The sequence below is a fragment of the Portunus trituberculatus genome, chromosome 31, assembly GCF_017591435.1.
Source record: "Portunus trituberculatus isolate SZX2019 chromosome 31, ASM1759143v1, whole genome shotgun sequence".
Taxonomy (NCBI): domain Eukaryota; kingdom Metazoa; phylum Arthropoda; class Malacostraca; order Decapoda; family Portunidae; genus Portunus; species Portunus trituberculatus.
In genome coordinates, this window is record NC_059285.1 from 24,008,387 (window position 1) to 24,032,302 (window position 23,916).

General features: G+C 41.4%; 1 protein-coding gene across 1 annotated transcript in view; it reads left to right on the top strand.

Annotated features, from left to right (window-relative positions):
- LOC123511113 (NADH-cytochrome b5 reductase 1-like) overlaps positions 1-18,846 on the top strand; it is a gene marked incomplete at its 5' end in the record, with an annotated part of 136,055 nt that extends 117,209 nt beyond the window's left edge. Inside the window, one exon of the mRNA XM_045266735.1 lies at positions 17,430-18,846. Within this exon, the coding sequence (XP_045122670.1) occupies positions 17,430-17,602 (173 nt within the window). The remainder of the gene's footprint in view (positions 1-17,429) is intronic.
- Between the last annotated feature and the right edge of the window lie 5,070 nt (positions 18,847-23,916).

Consider the following 23,916-nt stretch of genomic DNA (forward strand, 5'->3'; position numbering starts at 1 on the left):
TCAACCCGTTCTTAAAAATGGGTGACCATTCTAATCCCTCAAACTACCACCCTATAGCTTTAATTTCTTGCTTGTCTAAAGTTTTGGAATCTAACCTCATTGGGAAGATTCTCAAACATCTGTCACCTCTCAGTCTGATGGACTGTCTTCAGCCTCTTTCTCACCTCCAAAAAGTTGCATCTCTTCATATCTTTTATGGCTATTTTCATGCTAACTGTTCTACTGATTTTGCTAACTGCATGCTTCCCTTCCTCCTGTGGCCTCACTGCACAAGGCTGTCTTCTGCCTCTCATCCCTTTTCTGTTCAACTCTCTAATGCAGTACTCCCAATCATTCATATCTTTCTTTGGTAAACTGGAACTCCATGCCTGTTTCTGTATTTCTGTCTCCTTACACCTTGACTTCTTTTAAGAGAGAGAGAGAGGTGTCAAGACATTTGCTCCTTAATTTTGGATAACCCTTCTTATCTTTTGGAAAACCAGCATCAAGTGGTCCTTTTTTTTTTTCCTTTTTTGTTAACATTGTGTTGCCCTTGGCTGGCCTTCTCTCCTACATTAAAAAAAAAAATCTCTTCTCTCATTGCCAGTATGGCCTCCATTAAGGCCACTACTAGTGATCTTCTGGCTTTCCTTATTAAGTGAGTCGTGGTCATCCTCCTTTAAAGATTTCAGTGAAACTTTTGCTGTTGTGTTGGACATATCAAAAACTTTTGATAGAGTCTGGCACAAAGTTTTAATTTCAGATCTGCCCTCCTACAGTTTCTGTCCTTCGCTCTGCAACTTTATCTCATGTTTCCTTTCCAACCATTCATTCTATTGCAGCTGTGATAGACAACCGCTGTTCTTCTCCTAAATCTATTAACGGTGGTGTTCCTCAGGGTTTTGTCCTATTACCTAATCTCTTTTTATAATTCATTAACGATCTTTTTAACCAAACTTCTTGCCCTATCCACTCTTACGCTGATGATACCATCCTACACTTTTCCATGTCCTTTCAGAGAAGACCAACCCTTCAGGAAGTCAACAGATCATGAAGGGATGCCACAGAATGCCTGACTTCTGATCTTTCGAAGATTTCCGATTGGGGCAGAGAAAACCTAGTAGTGTTCAATGCTTCAATTCCTCCATCTATTAACTTGACACAACCTTCACATCTCATTTCTTGCTAAAACAGCTTCTATAAAGTTAAACATTATGAGGCATCTCCGCTAGTTTTTCTCACTCCCCTATCTGCTAACTCTGTACAAGGGCCTTATCCATCCTTGTATGGAGTACTCCACATGTTTAGGGGTTCCAGTCACACAGTTTTGTTAGATAGGATGGAATCAAAAGCTTTTCATCTCATCAACTCTCCTCCTCTGACTGACTGTCTTCAGCCTCTTTTTCACTGCCAGAATGTTGGATCTCTTGCTATCTTTTGTTGTTATTTTCATGCTAGCTACTCTACTGATCTTGCTAACTGCATGCCTCCCCTCTTCCTGTGGCCTCGCTGCACAAGGCTTTCTTCTTCCTCTCACCCCTATTCTGACCAACTCTCTAATATAAGAATTAACCAGTACTCTTTATCATTCATACCTTCCTCTGGTAAACTCTGGAACTCCTTGCCTGCTTCTGTATTTCCATCTTCCTACGACTTACTTCTTTTAAGAGGGAGGGAGGTATCAAGACATTTTTCCCTTACTTTTGGATAACATAATAACTCTAAGGGAACTAGCAATCCAGTGGGCCTTTTTTTCCCCCAATTTTTTGTTGCCCTTGGTCAGTCTCTCCTCTTGCATAATTTTTTTTTTTCTTTTTCAAGGGATCTGATCTTTCATCTGATCTAGGAAGTTTTATAGCCTTATATGGCATTTCATTGGATGCCATGCAAAGCTCTATCATGCAATGTGGATGTGATCCTACACCAGTTGGTCATCTTCGTTTAGAGATTTTGGTGAAACTTTTGCTGTTATGTTAGACATATCAAAAGTTTTTGATAGAGTCTGGCACAAAGTTTTGATTTCAAAACTACCCTCCTAAGATTTCTATCCCTCACTCTGTAAATTTATCTCAAGTTTCCTTTCCGACCATTCTTTTGCAGCTGTGGTAGATGGCCACTGTCCTTCTAAATCTATTAACAGTGGTGTTCCTCAAGGTTTTGTTCTGTCACTCAGCAAGTAGTGCTTGCTAGAGATGTGCCATTGGGGCACTGTCCCACTAGTACATTTTAGTTTGTCTCATTTTGTCAACCCAGGCTCTCTCTCTCTCTCTCTCTCTCTCTCTCTCTCTCTCTCTCTCTCTCTCTCTCTCTCTCTCTCTCTCTCTCTCTCTCTCTCTCTCTCTCTCTCTCTCTCTCTCTCTCTCTCTCTCTCTCTCTCTCTCTCTCTCTCTCTCTCTCTCTCTCTCTCTCTCTCTCTCTCTCTCTCTTTTGGAAGCATAGTTTCTCTACCTAAATGAAATAATGACCAGAGAGAGAGAGAAAATGAGAATTTGCACTGTCTCTGTGTATTTACCTAGTTGTAGTTTTACAGGGCCTGGGCTTTATGCTCGTGTGGCCCTGTCTCCATATCTACAGTTATCCAATCTTACTTTAAAAGTGTGCACACTCGTTGCAGACACTACTTCTTCATCTAAATTGTTCCACGTCTCAATACATCTCTGCGGGAAACTATATTTTTTAATGTCTCTCAGACATCTTCCTTTTCTCAGCTTTTTACTATGCGATCTTGTGCTTCAGATGTCATATTCTTCTCTCAGGATCAGTTTCTCATTATCCACTTGGTCCATTCCGTTGATCAATTTATAGACTTGTATCAGGTCTCCTCTCTCCCTTCTTTGTTCCAAGGTTGGTAGATCCATAGCCTTTAGTCTCTCCTCATATGTCTTCCCTTCAAGTTCTGGGACCATTCTTGTAGCCATTTTTTGTAGCCTCTCCAATTTCCTTATGTGTTTCTTTTTATGAGGGGTCCACACTACTCCTGCATATTCCAATCTGGGTCTTATTATAGTATTTATCAATTTCTTCATCATTTCTTTGTCCATGTAGTGAAATGCTACTCCAATATTCCTCAGCAAATTATATGTTTCTCTAAAAATTCTATCAATATGGCTTACTGGTTGATTGTTTTCTTCCATCGTCACTCCTAAGTCCTTTTCCTTTTTGACTTTCTCCAGTTCTACTCCATCTCCCATCTAATAGATTCCCACAAGTCGTCTTTCACTCTTTCCCATTTCCATGACATGGCTTTTGTTCACATTGAATTCCATTTCCCACTTCTTACTCCATTCCCAGATCTTATTTAGGTCTTGCAGTATTTCACAATCCTCCTTTTGCTTTATAACTCTGCACAGTTTCGTATCATCCGCAAACAAATTTATATAACTGTTCACTCCTTCTGGCATGTCGTTAATATAAATGAGGAAAAGTACTGGTGCCAATACTGACCCCTGTGGCACTCCGCTTTCTACTGCTCTCCACTTGGACTTCATATCTTTAACTACCATCCTTATTTCTCTCCCCCTCAAATAATTTTCTATACATCTCAATGTGCTTCCTTTTAAGCCACCCTTCTCCTCTAACTTCCACATTAATCTTGCGTGTGGCACTTTGTCAAACGCCTTTTTTAAATCCAAATAGATGCAGTCAACCCATCCCTCTCTCTCTTGTACTCTATCAACTATTCTAGAATAGAAACTCAATAAATTAGTTACACAAGACCGTCCTTTTCTAAAACCAAATTGGCTATTTGATATTAATTTGTTGTCTTCAAGGAACTCGATCCATTGTTTCTTTATTATTCTTTCACACATCTTGCATATTACACTAGTTAGTGATACCGGTCTGTAATTTAAAGGTTCTTCTTTCCTTCCGCTCTTATATATGGGAACCACCTCAGCTCTTTTCCATTCTACTGGCACTGTTCCATTTTCTATTGAGCATTTTATGATGTATATAGGACTTGCTAGTTCTTCCTACATTCTTTCAGTATTCTGCCTGAGACTTCATCCGGTCCCATTGCCTTCTCTTCATCCAGTTCCTTCATTAACTCTTTTATTTCAAGCTTGGTTACTTTAATCTCTTTCATATAGATTGTCTCTCTATTACCCTGTGGCCTCTCAAATTTGGATTCTTTAGTAAAGACCTCCTGGAATTTTTTATTTAATAGTTCTGCCATACTTTTTGGGTCTTCCACCATCCCGTTCTCTCCTATTAATCTTTCTATTGTTTCTTTTTGCCTAATTTTTCCATTTATGAATCTATAGAACAATTTTGGTTGCTCCTTACATTTTTCGACTATCTTTTTCGAAGTTCTTTTCCTCTTCCTTCCTCACTTAACATATTCATTTCTCGCTGCCTTGAAGTTTTCCTTGTTTGTTGGATTCCTATTTCTCCTCCACCTTTTCCATGCTCCATCTCTTTTCTCTTTTGCCCTAGCACACCTTGCATTAAACCAATCTTTCTTTCCTTCTTCTTTTGGTCTATATTTTGGGACATATTCCCTGACTCCTGTTTTGTATATTTCCAAAAATAAGTTATATTTCTCTTGCATTGTCTCTGAGTTTTCCATCTCCTCCCAGTCTACGTTTTTAAAATAGTTCTTGAGATTCTCAATATCAGCCTTTCTGTAATTTAATCGGTCTCCTTTGTATGAATCGTCTCTATCTTCCTTTCCTTCTTCTATATCTATTTCTAATATTGCATGGTCACTCTTTCCGAATGGGCACTTATATCTTATATGTGTGTGTGTGTGTGTGTGTGTGTATTTACCTAGTTGTATTTACCTAGATGTAGTTTTACAGGGCCTGGGCTTTATGCTCGTGTGGTCCCGTCTCCATATCTACACTTATCCTATTTTTCTTTAAAACTATGTACACTCTTTGCTGACACCACTTCCTCACTCAAACTGTTCAAAGTCTCAACACATCTTTGCGGGAAACTAAATTTCTTAACATCTCTCAGACATCATCTCTTCCTTAGTTTCTTACTATGCGATCTTGTGCTTCTTAAGTCATATTCTTCTCTCAGGATCAGTTTCTCATTATCCACTTCATCCATTCCGTTAATCAATTTATAAACTTGTATCAGATCCCCTCTCTCTCTTCTCTGTTCCAAGGTTGGTAGATCCATAGCCTTTAGTCTCTCCTCATATATCATCCCTTTAAATTCTGGAACCATTCTTGTAGCCATTTTTTGTAGTCTCTCTAATTTTCTTATGTGTTTCTTTTTGTAGAGTCCACACAACTCCTGCATATTCCAATCTAGGTCTTATTTTAGTACTTATCAATTTCTTCATCATTTCCTTGTCCATATAGTGAAATGCTACTCCAATATTCCTTAGCAAATTATATGTCTCTGAAAATTCTATCAATATGGCTTACCGGTTGATTATTTTCTTCATTGTCACTCCCAAGTCCTTTTCCTTTTTACTTTTCTAGTTCTACTCCATCTCCCATCTTATAGATTCCCACTGGTCGTCTTTCACTTTTCCCATTTCCATGACATGGCTTTTGTCACATTGAATTCCATCTTTCACTTTTCCCATTTCCATGACATGGCTTTTGTCCACATTGAATTCCATCTCCATTTTTGCTCCATTTCCAGATCTTGTTTAAGTCTTCCTGTAGTATTTCACAATCCTCTTTTTGTTTAATGACTGCACAGTTTCGCATCTTCCGCAAACAGATTTATGTAGCTGTTCACTCTTTCTGGCATGTCATTTATATATACAAGAAAAAGTATTGGCGCCAATACTGACCCCTGTGGCACTCTGCTGTCTACTGTTCTCCACTTGGACTTCATATCTTTAAATATCGTCCTTATTTCTCTCCCCCTTAAGTAATTCTTCATCCATCTCAATGTGCTTCCTTTTAAGCCACCCTTCTCCTCTAACTTCCATAGTAATCTTTCATGTGGCACTTTATCAAACGCCTTTTTTAGATCTAAATAAATACAGTCAACTCATCTCTCTCTCTTGTACTTTATCAACTATTCTAGAGTAGAAACTCAATAAATTTGTCACACATGACCGACCTTTTCTAAAACCAAATTGGCTATTTGATAATATTTTGTTGTCTTCAAGAAACTCAATCCATTGCTTCTTTATTACTTTTCACACATCTTGCATATTACACTAGTTAGTGATACCGGTCTGTAATTTAAAGGTTCTTCCTTCCTTCCACTCTTATATATGGGAACCACCTCAGCTCTTTTCCACTCCACTGGCACTGTTCCATTTTGTATTGAGCATTTTATGATGTTGTATATTGGACTTGCTAGTTCTTCCCTACATTCTTTCAGTATTCTGCCTGAGACTTCATCCGGTCCCATTGCCATTTCCTCATCTAGTTCCGTCATCAACTTTTTTATTTCAAGCTTGGTTACTTTAATCTCTTTCATATAGATTGTCTCTCTATTACCCTGTGGTCTCTCAAATTTGGATTCTTTAGTAAAGACCTCCTGGAATTTTTTATTTAATAGTTCTGCCATACTTTTTGGGTCTTCCACCATCCCGTTCTCTCCTTTTAACCTTTCTATTGTTTCTTTTTGCCTAATTTTTCCATTTATGAATCTATAGAACAATTTTGGTTGCTCCTTACATTTTCGACAATATCTTTTCAAGTTCTTTTCCTCTTCCTTCCTCACCTTAACATATTCATTTCTCGCTGCCTTGAAGTTTTCCTTGTTTGTTGGATTCTATTTCTCCTCCACCTTTTCCATGCTCCATCTCTTTTCTCCTTTGCCCTAGCACATTTGCATTAAACCAATCTTTCTTTCCTTCTTCTTTTGGTCTATATTTTGGGACATATTCCTGACTCCTGTTTTGTATATTTCCAAAAATAAGTTATATTTGTCTTGCATTGTCTCTGAGTTTTCCATCTCCTCCCAGTCAACGTTTTAAAATAGTTCTTGAGATTCTCAATATCAGCCTTTCTGTAATTTAATCGGTCTCCTTTGTATGAATCGTCTCTATCTTCCTTTCCTTCTTCTATATCTATTTCTAATATTGCATGGTCACTCTTTCCCAATGGGCACTTATATCTTATATCATCATTCATTTGTATACCCCTTGTAAAACTAGGTCCAATCTCGCTCATCGTTTCCTCTGAATCTTGTGCATTCCTTTACTCTCTGGTCCATCATATTGTCTATCATTAGGTTCAGAATCTTTCTCCCAGGCTTTCTTCCCCATACCACTTTCATAATTTTTCCAGTCCACTTCTTTACAGTTGAAATCTCCTACTAATATCACTTTTCTCCTTTCTTTAACGATTCTAATTAGACTCCTTATTGTGTCATCTATCATGTCTTTATATTCTTGATTGGTCCATGAATTTGTTTTTGGTGGCACATATGTTACAATGATTGTTATCTCTTTTTTATTAATATGCATCTTAATATACAAAACTTCTGCTTTTCCTTCCCCACATTCCACTTGGTTGATCATTATCTTTTTCCTTAACATTATCATGACTCCTCCTCCTCCTTTACCCACTCTGTCTCTTCTCCATACATTATACCTATTATCCAAATCTATTATGATTGCCTCATTTAGTCTTGTTTCAGCCAGGCATACAATATCTGGATTTTCTTTCCTTATGTAATCTCTTAATTCTAATTTACTTGATAAAACCCCGTCTATGTTCGTATACATCATTTTTAGTCTTTTGCCTTTATCATTTTAGTTAAACTTGTTCCACTTTTTTCTCTTCCTTCTCGTTTATATACCATTTCCTTATCCTGTCTCCTAGAATTCTCCAAAAAAATGCCTTTTTCTCCTCTTCTGACCTTTCATTATTCTTTTCCATTACTGCTGCTGCCAGTTCATTGTATCTCTTCCTTTCTTCCTCATTTCTATTTTTCTTTATATAGATATCCTTGCAGCCTTCTGTTTCTCTAAGTTTTGTTGTTCTATATAATATTTCTTCTGTTGCTGCTTGTGATTTTAGTAGTATTTTAATTGGTCTCGTTTTTCCTTCTTGATATGGTCCCATTCTGTTTATTTCTTCTACTTCCTTTTCCAAGTTCTGCCTATCTTCGTCATTAAGATTCTTCAGTAGGTCTTTGACTGATTTCACTTCCTTTTTTTCTCTTTTTGGTCTATATTTTATATTTTTTCTTTTATTCCAAATACGACTACACTTTTCTTTTTTTCTGCAATTTCTCTAACTAGATTTTCTTTTGTCTTGAGGACTCCTATCATTTTGTTTGTCATATTTTCTTCTTTTTTTTAAGTTGTTCTTGAATCACCTCCTGAAAATCGGCCTTATCTTTCTTATCTTGGACTCTCCATGCTTGTACTTCTTTTTTAATCACTTTCTGTACTCTTTCCTCTTCCTTGTTTACTAGATCTTTCAGCTTCTCCTTTTCTTTCTCGACTTTACCGAGTCCTTCTTCCATCTGCTTCTTGTAGTTAGCTACTTCCTATTTTAGTTCTTCATTTTCCGCTCTTAGCCTAGCTTCATTTTCTTCCACTTTTCTTATCCTTTCTCTCAGTCTTATAAACTCCATTTCCTGTTCTTTATTCTCTTTCATTTCCATCTTCTCCTTTATTAGTTTATCTAGTTTACATTCAATATTGAACACTCTCTTAAGTAGTGAAGTAGTCGTCGTATCGAACCCTTCGAATACGCGTTCTCCCTCACCGACATAGTCATCATCAGCCCCTTCTCTATCTCATGTCTGCATTTGGATGGAATATCTTTTTCACTCATTATTCCTTAATAATTGATTTCATGGAGAAAAAAAAAAAAAAAAGAGTCCACACTACCTGCCCAGGCCACTGTAAATACTATACAACAGGTGTAGTGAAGATCAGCTGATCGTCGGAACTGCGCCAGTGCGTCCGCCCTCAACCGTGTCTCTCGAGTGTGTGTGTGTGTGAGACATTATCATTATCCTCACTTGTCCAGCAACATTCAAACAGAAATGCTTAACTAACAATTCACAATGGCGGGCTGTAGGTCCCACCAGCCTGGGTCCCCAGTTCACCATGATTGTCATTGATGATCCACACACAAGAAATCGCCACACTCCACCTTATTACAAGTTTTGTAATTCGTAGACAAACCGCACAAGTTACAATGGTATCTAGCATGCAGGAGTAGATAAGTATTGCCTTTTTTGGCTTCTTTATCATGTCATATGTTTATTCATCTGCACATCCACACAGGAACTACAGGTAACTTGGTTTACGCAATAGATGCATTCCAAGAGGCATTGCGTATATCAAAATTCACGTAAGACAAACTTGTAATTCTCATAATGTTACGTTCACCGGTTAAATGGGTAAGATTGGCATCAGTGAGCCGGTGAACAATAACAATTAAAAAAAAAAAAAACTGTAGGTTCAACTGGTGAGGATATGCAAAGGGGGCACTTAAAAAGCTATTTAATAACCCAATAACAAAACACACATGAAAACGACACACACATATAGATATAACACACAAATAAATATAACAATAAAGAACCCAACTTAACAATACCTAACAATAATACTAATCGTATATGGAGGCAATGTTGAAAAAATGGGACGAGGGGAAGTGATACTTATGAGGTGTCGCAGTGGTGAAGTGCTGGGTGATGTGGATCCCACGGTATTCCAAGAGGCGTTGTGTTCACTGGTTGAGGCCTTGACCTCGACTGACTTCCAAAAAACAGGGAGCTTGCTTAACACTTCCGCTTGAGTCGAATGGGACCACGTGAATCTTACTTTGGGATAGGAGCGGGGCTTCATGAGACGGTGACATGGAGGGGAGGTAGAGAGGTGGCGAATGAGGTAGCAAGCGGAGGAGGTGATGGTAGTGGAGTATGTTACGGGCGGGCCGTAACATTTCTTCCACCCTAAGGCCTACGTAATGGCCTCACGAAGGAGGTGAGACGGGAGATTTAGATAAGGCGTCGGCAATGATGTTCTCCACCCCCTTGATATGGTGGACTTCCAAGTTGAAGGGTTGAGTTAACAAGGCCCACCTAAGTATCCGTTGGTTTCGGTTCTTCATGGGGTGAAGGAAGGCCAAAGGGTTGTGATCAGTGAAGACCTTCGTAGTTTGAGGGCCAAGATGAAGGTAGCACTCAAAACGTTGGAGCGCCAGGACGAGTGCCAGAGCCTCCTTCTCGATGGTGGAGTAGTTGAGTTGATGTTTCTTCAGCTTGGCGGAGTGATAGGCGATGGGATGGAGGATGCCGCTTGTGGGGTCCGCTTGTAGGAGGACAGCACCCACTCCAACTCCACTCGCGTTTCACTTGTAGATGGAAGGGGCGGGAGTGATCTGACGTCCAGACCACTGGCTCCGAGGAAAGGAAGGAACGCCTTAAGATGCTGGAAGGCTTGGTCGCAGATCTGGGTCCAGTGGAAGGGGACGGAAGTGCTGATAAGGTCCATCACGGGTGCGGCCAGGGTGGAGAAGTTCTTACAGAACCGTCTGTAGAAACCGGCCATCCCCAAAAGCCTCATGAGAGCTGTCCTCGTGGTAGGGACAGGGAAGTCAAGGATGGCCTCCACGTTTGCTCTCTTGGGGTGAACCTTGCTGTTCCCCACCACATGTCCCAGGTAGACCACCGTGGACTTCCCGAAGGTGGACTTGGCCAGGTTGATCATAAGACCGGCTTCCTGCAACCGACCCATCAGCCTCCGGAGACGGGTCAGATGTGTCACCCAGTCGTCCGAAGTCACCACCAGGTCGTCCAGATAGGCAGATGTTCCCTCCAAGTCCTGGGTGATGTAATTTATAGCCCTCTGGAAGATGGCGGGAGCATTAGACAAGCCGAAGGGCATCACTGTGTCTTGGTATAGCCCGATTCGGGCCTCGTCTGAGAGGGGAATCTGGTAGTAACCCTTAAGTAAATCTATGGTGGTTACAAATTTGGCTACTCCTATGCTATCTATAAGGTCCTCTATCAAGGGCAATGGGTAGGAGTCTGGTACCGTCACTTTATTTAATTTCCTGTAGTCGGTGCAAAATAGACTACTACCATCTGGCTTAGATGTTAACAGGCAGGGAGAAGCCCAAGGGGATATACTACATTCTGCAAGGTGATGATAGAGCAGATAGTCTACCTCTTTTTCATCAAGTCTGTTTTAATGGGTGAAATGCGATAGGCTGGTTGTCTTATAGGCTTGATGTCATTAGATATTAATGTTATATCATGTTGGATAGTATTACAAAGTCATGGAAGGTCACCTGAGATTTCCGAAAAGTTTAGCTATAACTTTTTAAGATCAGACTGTTGTGAAGGTGTTAAGGAAAGAAAAACCTCATCAAGGTTGGACATGATTTGGCTGTTTGAGGGGCACCCTTTAGGTGATGAGAAGAGGAATTCGATATCAGACTCTTCCTCGGGGGGCACAGGACCAGACTCCCTCCCTACCAGACATACAGGTACAGTGCGAGACAAGTCGTCCTCTGGTTCTCTGGACTGGTAAGGTTTCATTAGGTTAATATGAACTAATTGGGAATCCTTACGACGGTCAGGAGTGTAGACCACATAGTTTAATGGACTTAATTTTTTAACCACAACATAAGCCCCCATGAACTTACTGTGAAGAGCATTGCCTGGAGTGGGGAGAAAAAATAAAACCTTGTCTCCTGGTTTGAAACTTCTCATGACAGATTTGGGGAGAGAATTTTGTTGCATTTTAGTTTGAGATTTGAGGAAGTTTGATTTAGCAAAAGATCTGACTTCACTGATTTTATTCTTAAGGTTACTGATGTAGTCAGACACACTGGGGCTTGAAGGAGTATTTTGAGTAAACCATTGATGCTTTAATATTTTGAGAGGCCCCCTGATCTGTCTACCATACAGTAATTCAAAAGGGGAGTAACCTAAAGAATCTTGAGGAGATTCTCTTAAAGCGAAGAGAAGAAAAGAGATACTTTCATCCCAGTCTCCTTGATGCTCCAAGCAATACTTCATCATGGATTTTAATGTTTGGTGAAACCGCTCCAGACAGCCTTGGGATTGGGGGTGGTAAGCCGAGGAGGTTACATGGTCGATGTTTAGCTCATTCACTATCTGTTGGAAAAATTGCTAGTGAAATTGCTACCTTTGTCAGACTGAATTTGTTTTGGAATTCCTACTGAGGTGAAAAAATGTATTAGTTGTTTTACAATGGTCTTTGAAGTGATGTTCTTAAGAGGGAATGCTTCAGGGAACCTGGTAGTGGGATCCATGAGGGTTAACAAATACTGATTCCCTCGTTTGGTTTTGGGTAAGGACCCTACGCAGTCCAGAATGATCTTTTCGAAGGGCTCCGTCTGAACTCGAATAGGCATCAGAGGAGCTGGCACAAGGCGTTCGTTAGGCTTACCCACAATTTGACATATGACATGGTTTTACATAGTGTGACACATCCTTTTTCATTCCTGGCCAAATAAAATGTTGAAGAGCCTTCTTGTAGGTTTTTTGGATGCCTAGATGACCTGACAATCCATCATGAGCTAGTTCTATAATGGCTGGTCTTACAGACAAGAGGATGACAACTTGATGTGTTTCTGATCAGGTATTTAGTTTTTTCAGTTCAGGAGGTCTGTAGGCACGCATCAGGACTCCTTCCTGATAATAAAAACAAGGCAATTTAGACATATCCTTTGTCTCACTGCAACATGTCTGATCATAGCCAAAGTGAGATCCTGTTCCTGAGCATTAATCAAATTCACCTTTGAAATTATGTTATTGTACAAGTTGTCAGTAGAGGCAATCATTGGTGGAGGAGGTGGTGAAGGGCAGGGGACTTGGACTGAGACCTGGTGACTGCACACACTGGGAAGAAGTGAGGGGATGTTTCGTCCAGGGTCTTAGTGGGACTTTCTGTTAAGGGAGAATCAAGAACAATTAAGTTTGGAACAGCCAAGTTACCCGCAAGATCATTACCCAGTACAAGATGTACCCCGGTACTGGCAGTTCACCAGGTTTAATGGCTACCACAACCTCTCCTGAAATGAAGGGCACTGTAAGCTAATATTAGCCAAGGGATAGGAGAGCTGTGATTCGAGACCTGTAAGGATCACCTTCTCCCCAGTGAAAGCCTGTTTGATGTTAGGATGACATCTTCCCTTAAGATGGATTGGGCAGCACCTGTATCACGCAGAACCTTGACATTTATTGCCTTGTCTTTACCATCAGTCAGGGACACTTTACCTTGATACATGTATGAGTCATAAAGTTCTAGAGGAGAGTTGACAGGGTTAGCTAGGGCCACTGGTTTCTTGTTCTCAAATGTGTTAGGTTTAGGGCCACAAAAGAAAGTTGACGTTGAGAGGCCTTGCAATTTGGGTGTCTACATTTTTGGATTGTGTGACCTACTTCTTACAGTATGTACACCAGTGGGAATTATACGCATTTGGAGAGAATCCAGTCGGCTTACCACCCGCACCCCCAAAACCTTCCCCAAAGGAGGACCTAACAATAGATGGTGAACCACGACCTCTACTACCCAGGGATCCCATCAACAAAGCAAAGGCATCAACCACTTTAGCGGCAGACATAAGCTCACTCTCTCCCCGTTCTTCCACATGCCTCAGAATATTAAAGGGTAACTTGTTCTTCCATTCTTCCAGGACCATTAGATTGAGCAACTCAGAAAAGGAGGTAATGTTAAGGGCAGCTAACCATTTCTTAAATTGTCTTGGTTTCTCACAAGCAAATTCAACATAGGTGTGAGAGTCTGGTTTCACATACTTTCGGAACTGTTGTCTGTATCCATCAGAAGTGATAGAGTAGGTGTCTAAAATGTTACCTTTGATCTCTTCATACTCTACCTCATCAGTAAGGCCGTTGTATACCCTGTAAGCTTTTCCTACTAGCTTGGGGACAAGGAGAGACAGCCACTGATCCTTGGGCCATTTATTCCTATTAGCAATGCTCTCAAAGGCGCGAAATGACCCGTCAACATCAGATTCATCAAAAGGGGGAACTAGAGGAGCAGCGGTAGCAGGATTAAAGCTTGCCAATTTTTTCTTTAAATCTATTTCTTCCCCTCTAAACTTAGCGTCATTTCGTAGAGTTAACTCCTGAATTTCTTTCTCCTGCCTTTTAAGTTGTAACTAAAACTCTCTCTCCTCTCTGTAGTTGCATCTCTTTCTCTTCTCTTTCTCCCTGTAGTTACATTTGTTTCTCCTCTCTTTCTGCCTGTAGTTGCATTTGTTTTTCTTGCATCCGGTATTCTAGTCTAAGCTTCTCAATTTCCCACTGACTTATCCTACACTTATCCTGTTCTTCCTGGGGACTGTATATTATAGTCCTCGTAAAGGCTGCTGACATGGAAGTTAACTCTTCTATGGCATTTCCTAGCAACTGACCTTCTTGCACTAGATGTTCAACAACTACATTCTTAACGACCTCTTTAGTCATCTGAGACGTGATGGGAACATCAAAATGTTTAGCGATGGCTTTCCATTGGTCTTTTTTTATGTTAGCATCTTTAAGTTGTTCCAGAGAAGGGTCAGCACTAAAATCTTCAATGTTAAACTGAGCGGAAGCCATATTAAATATGATACAGAAGTAGATGTTAAGCTAACAACAAAAAAATGATAAGTTGAATTACTTAAGTGAGGAACTTGGCAGAGGGATAATAATAATAAAGGCAACCTTGGAAATTACTTAGATTATACTCAAGTAAACACTTATGAGTATAATCACTAATGGGGGGTAAACTAGAGAATTACGGCATTAAAAGGGATCCGGATTAGACTTGAGAGGATGAGGAGTGAATTGTACTGGGACTCGTTATTGATAAGGAGGCGGATTAGTCGGAGGGACTAGTTAAAGAGCCAATTCTAACTAGCGAGAAAAATGATCCGCGAAGTGAGGGAATTGAGGGTTCACATGAACATATGATGATCCCAACACTTGGATAACACTTATTACACACCTGCCTATGTGCAAAAAATAGAGATAAGTGCTATCGGTGAACACGCCTTTCTACCTGGTTTCCTGCTCTACCACTGCTATGTGATACCAATGAAAGTCACGAAGCACTTTTAACCCAAAGGGAGCCACTTGATCGCACAAAGGTAAATTTAAACCACATGCAGAGTAAGTCACAGAAAAAACACATCAAAGTTACACCATAGGAACACATAAAAAAAATAATGTAATCACAGAAAAAAAGTCACTGGAAAAATGGAACACTGAACAAGGATTATAAGGGTCCTGTCACGGTCGCCAATTGTTACGTTCACTGGTTAAATGGGTAAGATTGTGCAAATTTAATTAATTGTAATATTTTTTCTGTCGCCTATTAACAAAGACGCGTAAATTAAACATGCATAAATCAAGAGTTACCTGTATGTATTTAAAAAAAACAAAAAACTGCCAATATGGTCCAAAAAATAAGATTAATATCTGACTAGTCTATTATTGAATTAAATTGATTACTGTAAAGTCCCTTATTATGAGGTACTATCAAGGGTCACAGTCATGTAGGGAGATTTTATTTTGTATTACCTTTCTGAGTATGTGGCAAACACAGAAGTAATCCTTAACTTTGTTTTTATAGAGTTTCAGCCGTGCAGTCTTTCCTTGTTTGTGGGACAGGTAGATCAGGAATGTCTGCTTTCTCCCATGAGGGCATGAAACAGATATTATCATGTGACCTTATCATTCCATTCAAGAAATCCTTTTGTGTGGATACAGGATCATCAGTGAGCAATCTCTTATCTTCAAGATAATATTCAGATGGTCCATAAGTCTTTTCATGAAGCCTTCTGCTTGTTGTTTAAGGTCTGGGCCCATGATATTCAAGGCATTGCCACATATTTGCTTCTCTGGAAGAAAAAGTCTGTCCCTTCCATATTAGAAGCAGCCTGCTGGAAGACTCATTCTGTGTTTGTGCATTATTGCCTATGGAACATTTAGAGAACAGGAGGAATTTAGCAGCTTGGCTCTTCACAGCACATCCATCTTTCAGTCAGTTGTTGCCTAAAGTCAGGGTTTGATTGGTTGGTTTCATGGACTATGGCTTAGTATCCCCCAAAAGGACACAGTGCTCTAACAGTATGATGAAGGGCCATACTTGAATCATTTCCTTGTGCTTTTCTCGCTTCCCTTGCACCTACCATATGTTAGACTGGGCCAAGTGATGACCAAAGGAAAGTAGTCCCTCAGATTATTAGTGGTTCCTCTTGATCATCATGGATGTAGATGGTAGTCCACCCTTTGTATTCTCTTATGTCTCAGGATCCTCACAATGTGATATTTTACAGAGTTATGGTGTGAACCATTCACCCTTCTCATATTCTACTCCAGTGGTATATCCCACTTCCTATAATGTAGGAATCTACTAATATAAGAGCCAGTATGTAAGAATGTGAAACAAGTACCATTTTAAAATGTATTTCCATTTTCCTTTTTCTTATATCGCATGCCTTCCATTCTCCTTTCTCTTTGCCATGAGTAAAGAATGATGGTCTTAGCTGAGGGAAGTAGGATTACCAAGGAGTTACTAGAGGTTGCCATGGTGTGGAATGCCGATAAAATTGTTATGAATGTAGGATTAGATAGTTATGTAGTGAAAAGCATTTGAATGCTAATATAAGAAGCAGGTAGGTAAAAAAAATACATGGTATTTCTGAAAATGGTATTTAGATAAAGGAACATATTTAAGTGTTTTATGAATTAAGTTACAATTATCTACAGTGATATATATTAACCCCTTCAACACGATGATGTGCCATCAGAGTACTTGTAATATAACTGATGATGTGTATATTGCATCATGGCTGCTTTATGCTAAGATGGTGTTTTTTTTTTTTTTTTTTTTTTTTTTTCTCTCTCTCTCTCTCCCTCCCAGATACTTTATGAGATCTATCAGAATGTAGGTTGTATATGATGGCTTCCTTGATTTTCATCATTATAACAAAGATGTATGATTCACTTATACCAGAATAAGTACTGATGCACCGTGCTGGAAATTATTCTATTTTATTTGTTTTTCTGTGGTACCAATAGATCAGTTTACTATAAAAAGAATGTTTTCTTTCACTTGTTATCTTTAGAAAATTGCCAAGAGAAGGCAATCTGCTACTATAATTTTTTCTCTATTTTTTTTTTTTTTTTTTTTATTACATGTACCAAGTATGAAAAATCACTTACCATCATCATTATTTTTGTAGAGAGAGAGAGAGAGAGAGAATGTTTCTTTAATCATGTATTGCCTAATCCCCACCCAGCAAAGATATGGGGCTGGGAGGTGTTGTGTTGCCTAGAGTGAAGAAGTTAATTTCTGGGTTGGTGAACTGGTTGTTGAAGACAAATTCCATGTGTAAGGATTGCATATTCTTTTACAATGTTTGTTATCTTCAGAAATTTGAAAATTTCAATGAAAATTTTATATCCACAATTTGTTAATTTAGTATAATGTTCCATTAGATAAATTTAATATCATCCTTGATTTTGCATTTATATCAGCATGTTTTAAACTTTACCATTATTTTACTTTTCTTGTCCAGGATGGAAGTACAGCAGTGGTTTTGTGAGTGCTGACATGATATCAGAGCATCTGTACCCTCCTGGTGATGACACACTGGTCCTCATGTGCGGCCCACCTCCCATGATCAACTTCGCCTGTATCCCCAATCTTGACAAGCTTGGTTATTCCAGCAGCATGCGATTTGCTTACTAGGCCAGAATCTACTGCAGTACCTTTAACCTCTTTACTACCACCCGGCCATGCGCCACTGCAAGCCATTATACTGCCTCAGAGCACCAACCCCCATATGATGCCCCATATCATGTGGGAGTTGGTGGGCATTATGTTATTTCAAAATTGCATAATATAAGCATTCATAAATTAAATAGTATCTGTAGTAGTAGTACTAGCAGCAGCAGCAGCAGCAGCAGAACAGGCTTTTAGTGGTTTACTCACCAGATGATGATGATGATGATCTCTTAATGTTAAAGTGCTGCTGTTCAGCTCTTTCATTCATCCATTGTTCCTCATAAAAAAAATGATAACAAAATACCATTCCTACATTTGTAGAAACAGGTGCCACATCACTTATCCCTGCTGCTGCTGCATCACTGAAGATTGACAGGTCATCAAGATGAGCATAACCAAATCATCATTAGAGCCTCCTGGAAGGTATTCTGAACCAGAACTAGAACCACTATTTTCCTCCATTTCCACCACACACACATATTCATGATATGGAAATTGACCAGGTGATACAAGCAGGAGATCTATAACACTACAAAAGACTACCAAAGCAATACAAAATAATTTCAAATCAAAGAAAAGGCACGAGATGCTGCCACGTCTCATTACACCATACATAGAGGTCACTAATTGGCTAGTGTGTTTAGGGGTGTGGTTGTGGGGCATACATATACACAGTAACTAATACCATTTCTTAAAGCTGACACAAACAGAAATATACTGTCTAAAATGGATAACTTTGTTCCATCATGTATGGTAGCATGTGACAGTATATACTACAGGACATCCATATCACATATGTGGGTACAGGATGGTAGTGAAGGGGTTAATGCTCCATGTAGAAAATAATTGTAGTTCTGTATGTGAATATGAATATGTATTCTGTAGTGCTCATTGAAATATATGCTTTTTGTGTTGGGATATATTGTGATAGATATTTCATAGATACAATGTAACAAATTGAGATATTGATATATATATATATATATATATATATATATATATATATATATATATATATATATATATATATATATATATAGTACAGTGGACCCTTGGACCTTGAACGTAATTCTTTCTAGAAGACTTTTCCTTGTCCGAATTGTTCCAAGTCCAAAACCGCTCTCCATAAGGAAACAATGTAAATAATTTTAATCTGTTCCAAGATCACAAATTTGTACCAAAATAAATAAAAATTGAAAAATGTAAAATCAATATTATTTATCCTTTGGTGGCAAGCTTCATGATCGGTGTCATTTTACCATGTAGTATTAAGAATATACTGGATGGTGGCAACACTACCATTAGTATAGTCACTTAGCCTTATGTGGATTCCTTGTTTCACATCTGTTACACCTTGTCATCACAGTAGTTAAGGAAATTTTTGTTGGTTATGATTTCAGTGTACTTTATGAAATATTGCTCAGCCATTGTACCTGTGTACTATATACTCGGTTTTCCTTGCTTTTTTTGCATTTTGGTGTATAAGACACTACAAAACATTGGATTAAGGTAAGCCAATGTAGAGAAACTAAATAAAAGTAGCAAAAACGTGTTAATTAAGTGGCTTTCAGTTTTTTATGCACCAAAACTCAGTTTTTGAGGGAAAAAGCATTTATGCACAATATACATTGAAGAAATTCAAATATGAAAAAAAAAAATTCAAACTTATTATACACCAAAACTCAGAAATGCAGAAGAAACGAATATGTATACAATATTTGCAAAAACATCTTTTCTTTATTGTTTGTTTTAATGTTTTATGAAAAAAAAATCTTGATTGAAATTTTCTTTATTGAAGTAATTTTGCATTGTTATGCTTCAAACTAATAGAATTGATGAAGAAAGGGCCAACATGGAGAAATGAATTAAAAGTACCAAAGGTGCACTTTTTGTGGTTTTCAGCTTTTTATGCACCAAAACTAAAAAATGCTGGGAAAACACTTATATTCACTATATTTGTAAAAACGTTTTACTTATGTGTTTTTAATGTTTTTATGAAAAAAAAATCATCTCAATCGAAAATTTTACATATTGAAGTTATTTTACATTGTTATACTTCAAAACGGTAACGTTGATGAAAATAAGCCAATATAGAGAAATGAAATAATATTAACAAAAATGTGTTACTTAAGTGGTTTTAAGATTTTCAAGCATTAAAACTCAAAAATAGAGGCAAAATGTGTATATATTGTTATGACCCGTTGCTGTTCCCGTAATTCACTCTCAGCGGCAGACCAGGACAGCAAAGGATGGGGCGGCACAGGGATGGTGAAGGTCCATGACTAGCGAGGGAAGCAAGGTACACTTACGCACTAGGATTCAGGCAGGACTCACTCAGACAGACAGGAGGCAGGAAACACTTAGCTTCTTAAGTTTACTTGGGTACAACACAGTACATATCAGGCAGTACAAGGTGATACACAGGACAAGAGTGGAGAGCAGAAAGACACACACACACACACACACACAACGGTGACAGGGGTGACGGAGAGACCAAGAAAAATCACTTGGACTAGGCTGGTTTATCCACCTGCTCGGCCTTGCACATCCGGTGCCCACTTCCTGTCTCTCTCTCAACACCACCACTGCAACCAGTAGCAGTGGTGCCAACCAGATAGCATTGCCACTTGCCAGCACTACTATCACTACCCTCCGCTGCATCGCAGTAACACTGCCCTCCCCCACAGAAAGTTGTCCCGACTATTTATTGTCACTTTCATATTCATAATCTGCCCACCGCTGAGGTCTTTTCCTAATCCTGAGGGGGCAAGATAAACACGGTTCGCCCCAAGCCTCTTCCTCAGGACTCTCACTCACACCGACAACACACTCCGCAACATTGTTTATGTCGCCGTCACCCACCACCTCGCTGTTGCTCCTCACCTCACTGTCTGGCAACAAGGGTGGTCCCTGCTGGTCCAACGTAAAGTTTCCTTTCTCCATGGCAGCCCACAGCCGGTCAACATGGACAATGCGTGGCTGCCGACGTGTGCCATCACCAAGCTTGTAGGTGACAGCCGAAGGTCGTTGCAGAAGGGTGTACTGACCTTCCCAGTAGCTCTGCAGCTTTGGAGTGAGGCCTTGTTTCTTGCGGGGATTATACAGCCAAACACGGTCCCCCACCGCACACAGGGCGTCCCTGGTGCGAGTCTGGTACCAGCGGGTCATGGCTTGCCCCGCGAGGCAAAGATTACTCGACACCTGTCACTGAGTGGCCTCCATCCGCTGTTGAAACGCCATTACAAACTCATGTGCCATTGGTGGTAGCTCTTCCCCAGGTGGTCATCCAGTAGCCAGGTTCAGAGGCAGCTGCATCTCTCGGCCAAACATCATCTGGACGGGAGTGTAACCTGTGGCTTCCTGCTGCGCAGACCAGTATGCTATCAGGGTAAATGGCAGCCACAGGTCCCAATCTCGCTGGTCAGAGCTGCAGTACTTGGCCAGTTTTTCCGCCAGCGTCCTGTTAAAGTGCTCCACCATGCCGTCACTCATGGGATGGAGCAGTGTGGTGCACGTCTGCTGGATCCCCAGCAGCTCACAGCACTGTCGGAACACCCTTGACTGGAACTCCCGGCCCTGGTCTGAGTGCAGCTCTCCTGGTATGCCAAACCTGGTGAAAAACTTTCTTACCAGTAATCCAGCTATGGTTTCTGCCTCGTTGTCTGGAATCCCATACACCTCTGGCCACTTGGAGAAGTAGTCCATGGCCACCAGGATGTAGCGGTTACCTCGGGGCGTACATGGCATCGGCACCACAATATCCACCACCACCTTCTCCATAGGTGAACCAAACTGGTACAACTGTAGCGGTGTTCGAGTGCGTGCGCCAGTCCCTTCTTGGTGGCGCAAATGCGGCACAGCTTGCACCACTCCTTCACATCACGTCTCATGCCAATCCAGTAGCGGCGTTGGCGCAAATGGCACAGCGTCTTCTTGCGTCCCAGGTGCCCACCAGAGACGCCAGCATGAGCTTCCTCCAGCATCTCGGCTCGCAGGGATAGAGGCACCACCAACAGCCACAAACGTACGTGTGTCACTGCATCCTCCCAGCTCCTCTGCAACACGCCGTCCTGTACATGCAGTGTCTCCCACTGCTCCACCAAGGCCTTGGTGACAGGACTTTCTGGCGACAGTTCCTCCCTGCTCGGCTGCTCACCTTCCTCTATTCACCTCAACACCGGAGCAATGTCAGGGTCGACATGCTGGGCATCTTTCCACCGCTGGCTGGTCTCACTCAGTCCGCCTTCCACTTGTATCCTCTGATAACTGACTTCCTCTCAGCGCGAGCAGTGCGAGCACACCATGTCGCATGGCCAGCAACTCAAACTGTCAGCATTGCCATGATTACGTCCCGGACGGTGCACCATTCGGTAGTTATACTCCTCCAAATAGCTTAGCCACCTCCACAGCTGTTCTTCTGGGTTCTTCAGAGTCTTTAGCCTTTTCAGCGCCACATGGTCAGTCCTGATAACAAACTCAGCTCCATACAATTACGAGTCGAAGTGGGCCAAACTCCTCACTATAGCAAGCAACTCCTTCCTGGTGACACAGTAGTTCCGCTCAGGCTTGCTGAACTTGGAGCTGTAATAGGCTAGCACATACTCCTTACCTTCCTTTACTTGAGACAGCACTGCTCCAAGGCCCTCTGCGCTTGAGTCAATGTCGAGAGTGAAGGGGAGGCTGGGAACAGGGAAGGCCAGCACCGGAGCATTTATCATCACAGCCTTCAGACCACTAAACACGTCCTGGCAAGCTTCATCCCAGGTGAAGCAGGCATTCTTCCTTGTCAGCTGATGCAGGGGAGCCGCAAGGACGGCAAAGCCTTCCACGAAACTGCGGTAGTAGCTGCACATGCCAAGAAAGCTTTTCACACTCACCACTGTAGTCGGGACTGGCCAATCTGCCCTTGCCTGACAGCTTGTTAGGATCCGTGCACACTCCTCCTCGCCCCACAACATGCCCCAGGAACTGCACTTCATGCTGGAAGAAGGTGCATTTCTTTAGGTTCAGCTTCAGGTTCGCCTCCCACAGACAGCACCACCTACAGACGTTGTAACTCCTCCTCAAACATCCTTGCGAACACCAGAACGTCATCCAGATACACTAAAGCTGCCTTCCACTGCAACTCTGCCAGCACCTTCTCCATGAGCTGCTCGAAACATCCAGGGACGTTGCATAAACCAAACGGCATCACTCGGAACTGCCACAATCCCTACCCGAAGGATAACGCCGTTTTCTGCTTGTCTGCCTCTGGCATCATCACCTGGTGGTACCCTGACTTAAGATCTAAGGTGAACAACCACTGAACACCAGCCAGAGCGTCGTCTGTCCTGGGCAGGGGATAGGAGTCCTTTACCATGACGTCATTCAGCGCCCTATAATCTACACAAAAATGCTTGGTGCCATCCTTCTTGTTTACCAGGACTACCGGCGACGACCACGAGCTGTCAGAGCGCTCCACTAACCCCTGCACAGCTATTTCCTCCAACATGTGCTGTATCTCTTCTCTCTTCGCCAGCGGGACACGGCGATGCAGTTGCTTTATCGGCGGACTGTCTGCAGTATTGGTAGAGCGCCGGACCAATGACGTGCAGCCAAGGTCTTTGGCATCTCGGCTGAAGACATCCTCGTACTCCATTAGCAGTTTCTCCAACTTCACCACCTGCTCAGGAGTCAGTTTGGTGGCACTACGTACTACCAAATCCACCACGTGTGGAGGTAGCGCACAGCTCGACTCACCCCACATCTCTGTCCACCTCACCACCACAGCTGCTCGCTGCTGCCTGGCGTCCACGGGCTATCACAGTGGTGTCTGCAGTCTCACCTTCCTTCATGACTCGGCAGTGCAGCTCCAGCCTCTCGTCCTCGCCACCTGAACTTGTCACGGGACTCTCCACCTGTCCAGCAGCATCCTCAAGGATCAGCGGTACCCATTGTCCACGTACCTGCATCTGCATCCTTCTGAAGTCCACAGATGCTGCACTCAGAACCAGGAAATCCAGCCCCAGCAGATAGGATTCCTCCATGTCAGCCACGAATACTGGTAGCTTCTCTTCAATGCCACCCACCGTGATCGTAGACATCATAGGAACTCATAGCATCGTACAGTGGCCAGTCACGCCACACAGCTGCCGATCTGACATAGGGAGATTTTGAACTGCCACTACTTCCTCCCTGATGAAGGTCTTTGCCGCACTAGTGTCCACCACCAAGGGACACAGGCAGCCGTCCACTGCACCCAACACTCTGACCGCCAGCACAGTAGTGTCGCTGAGGCA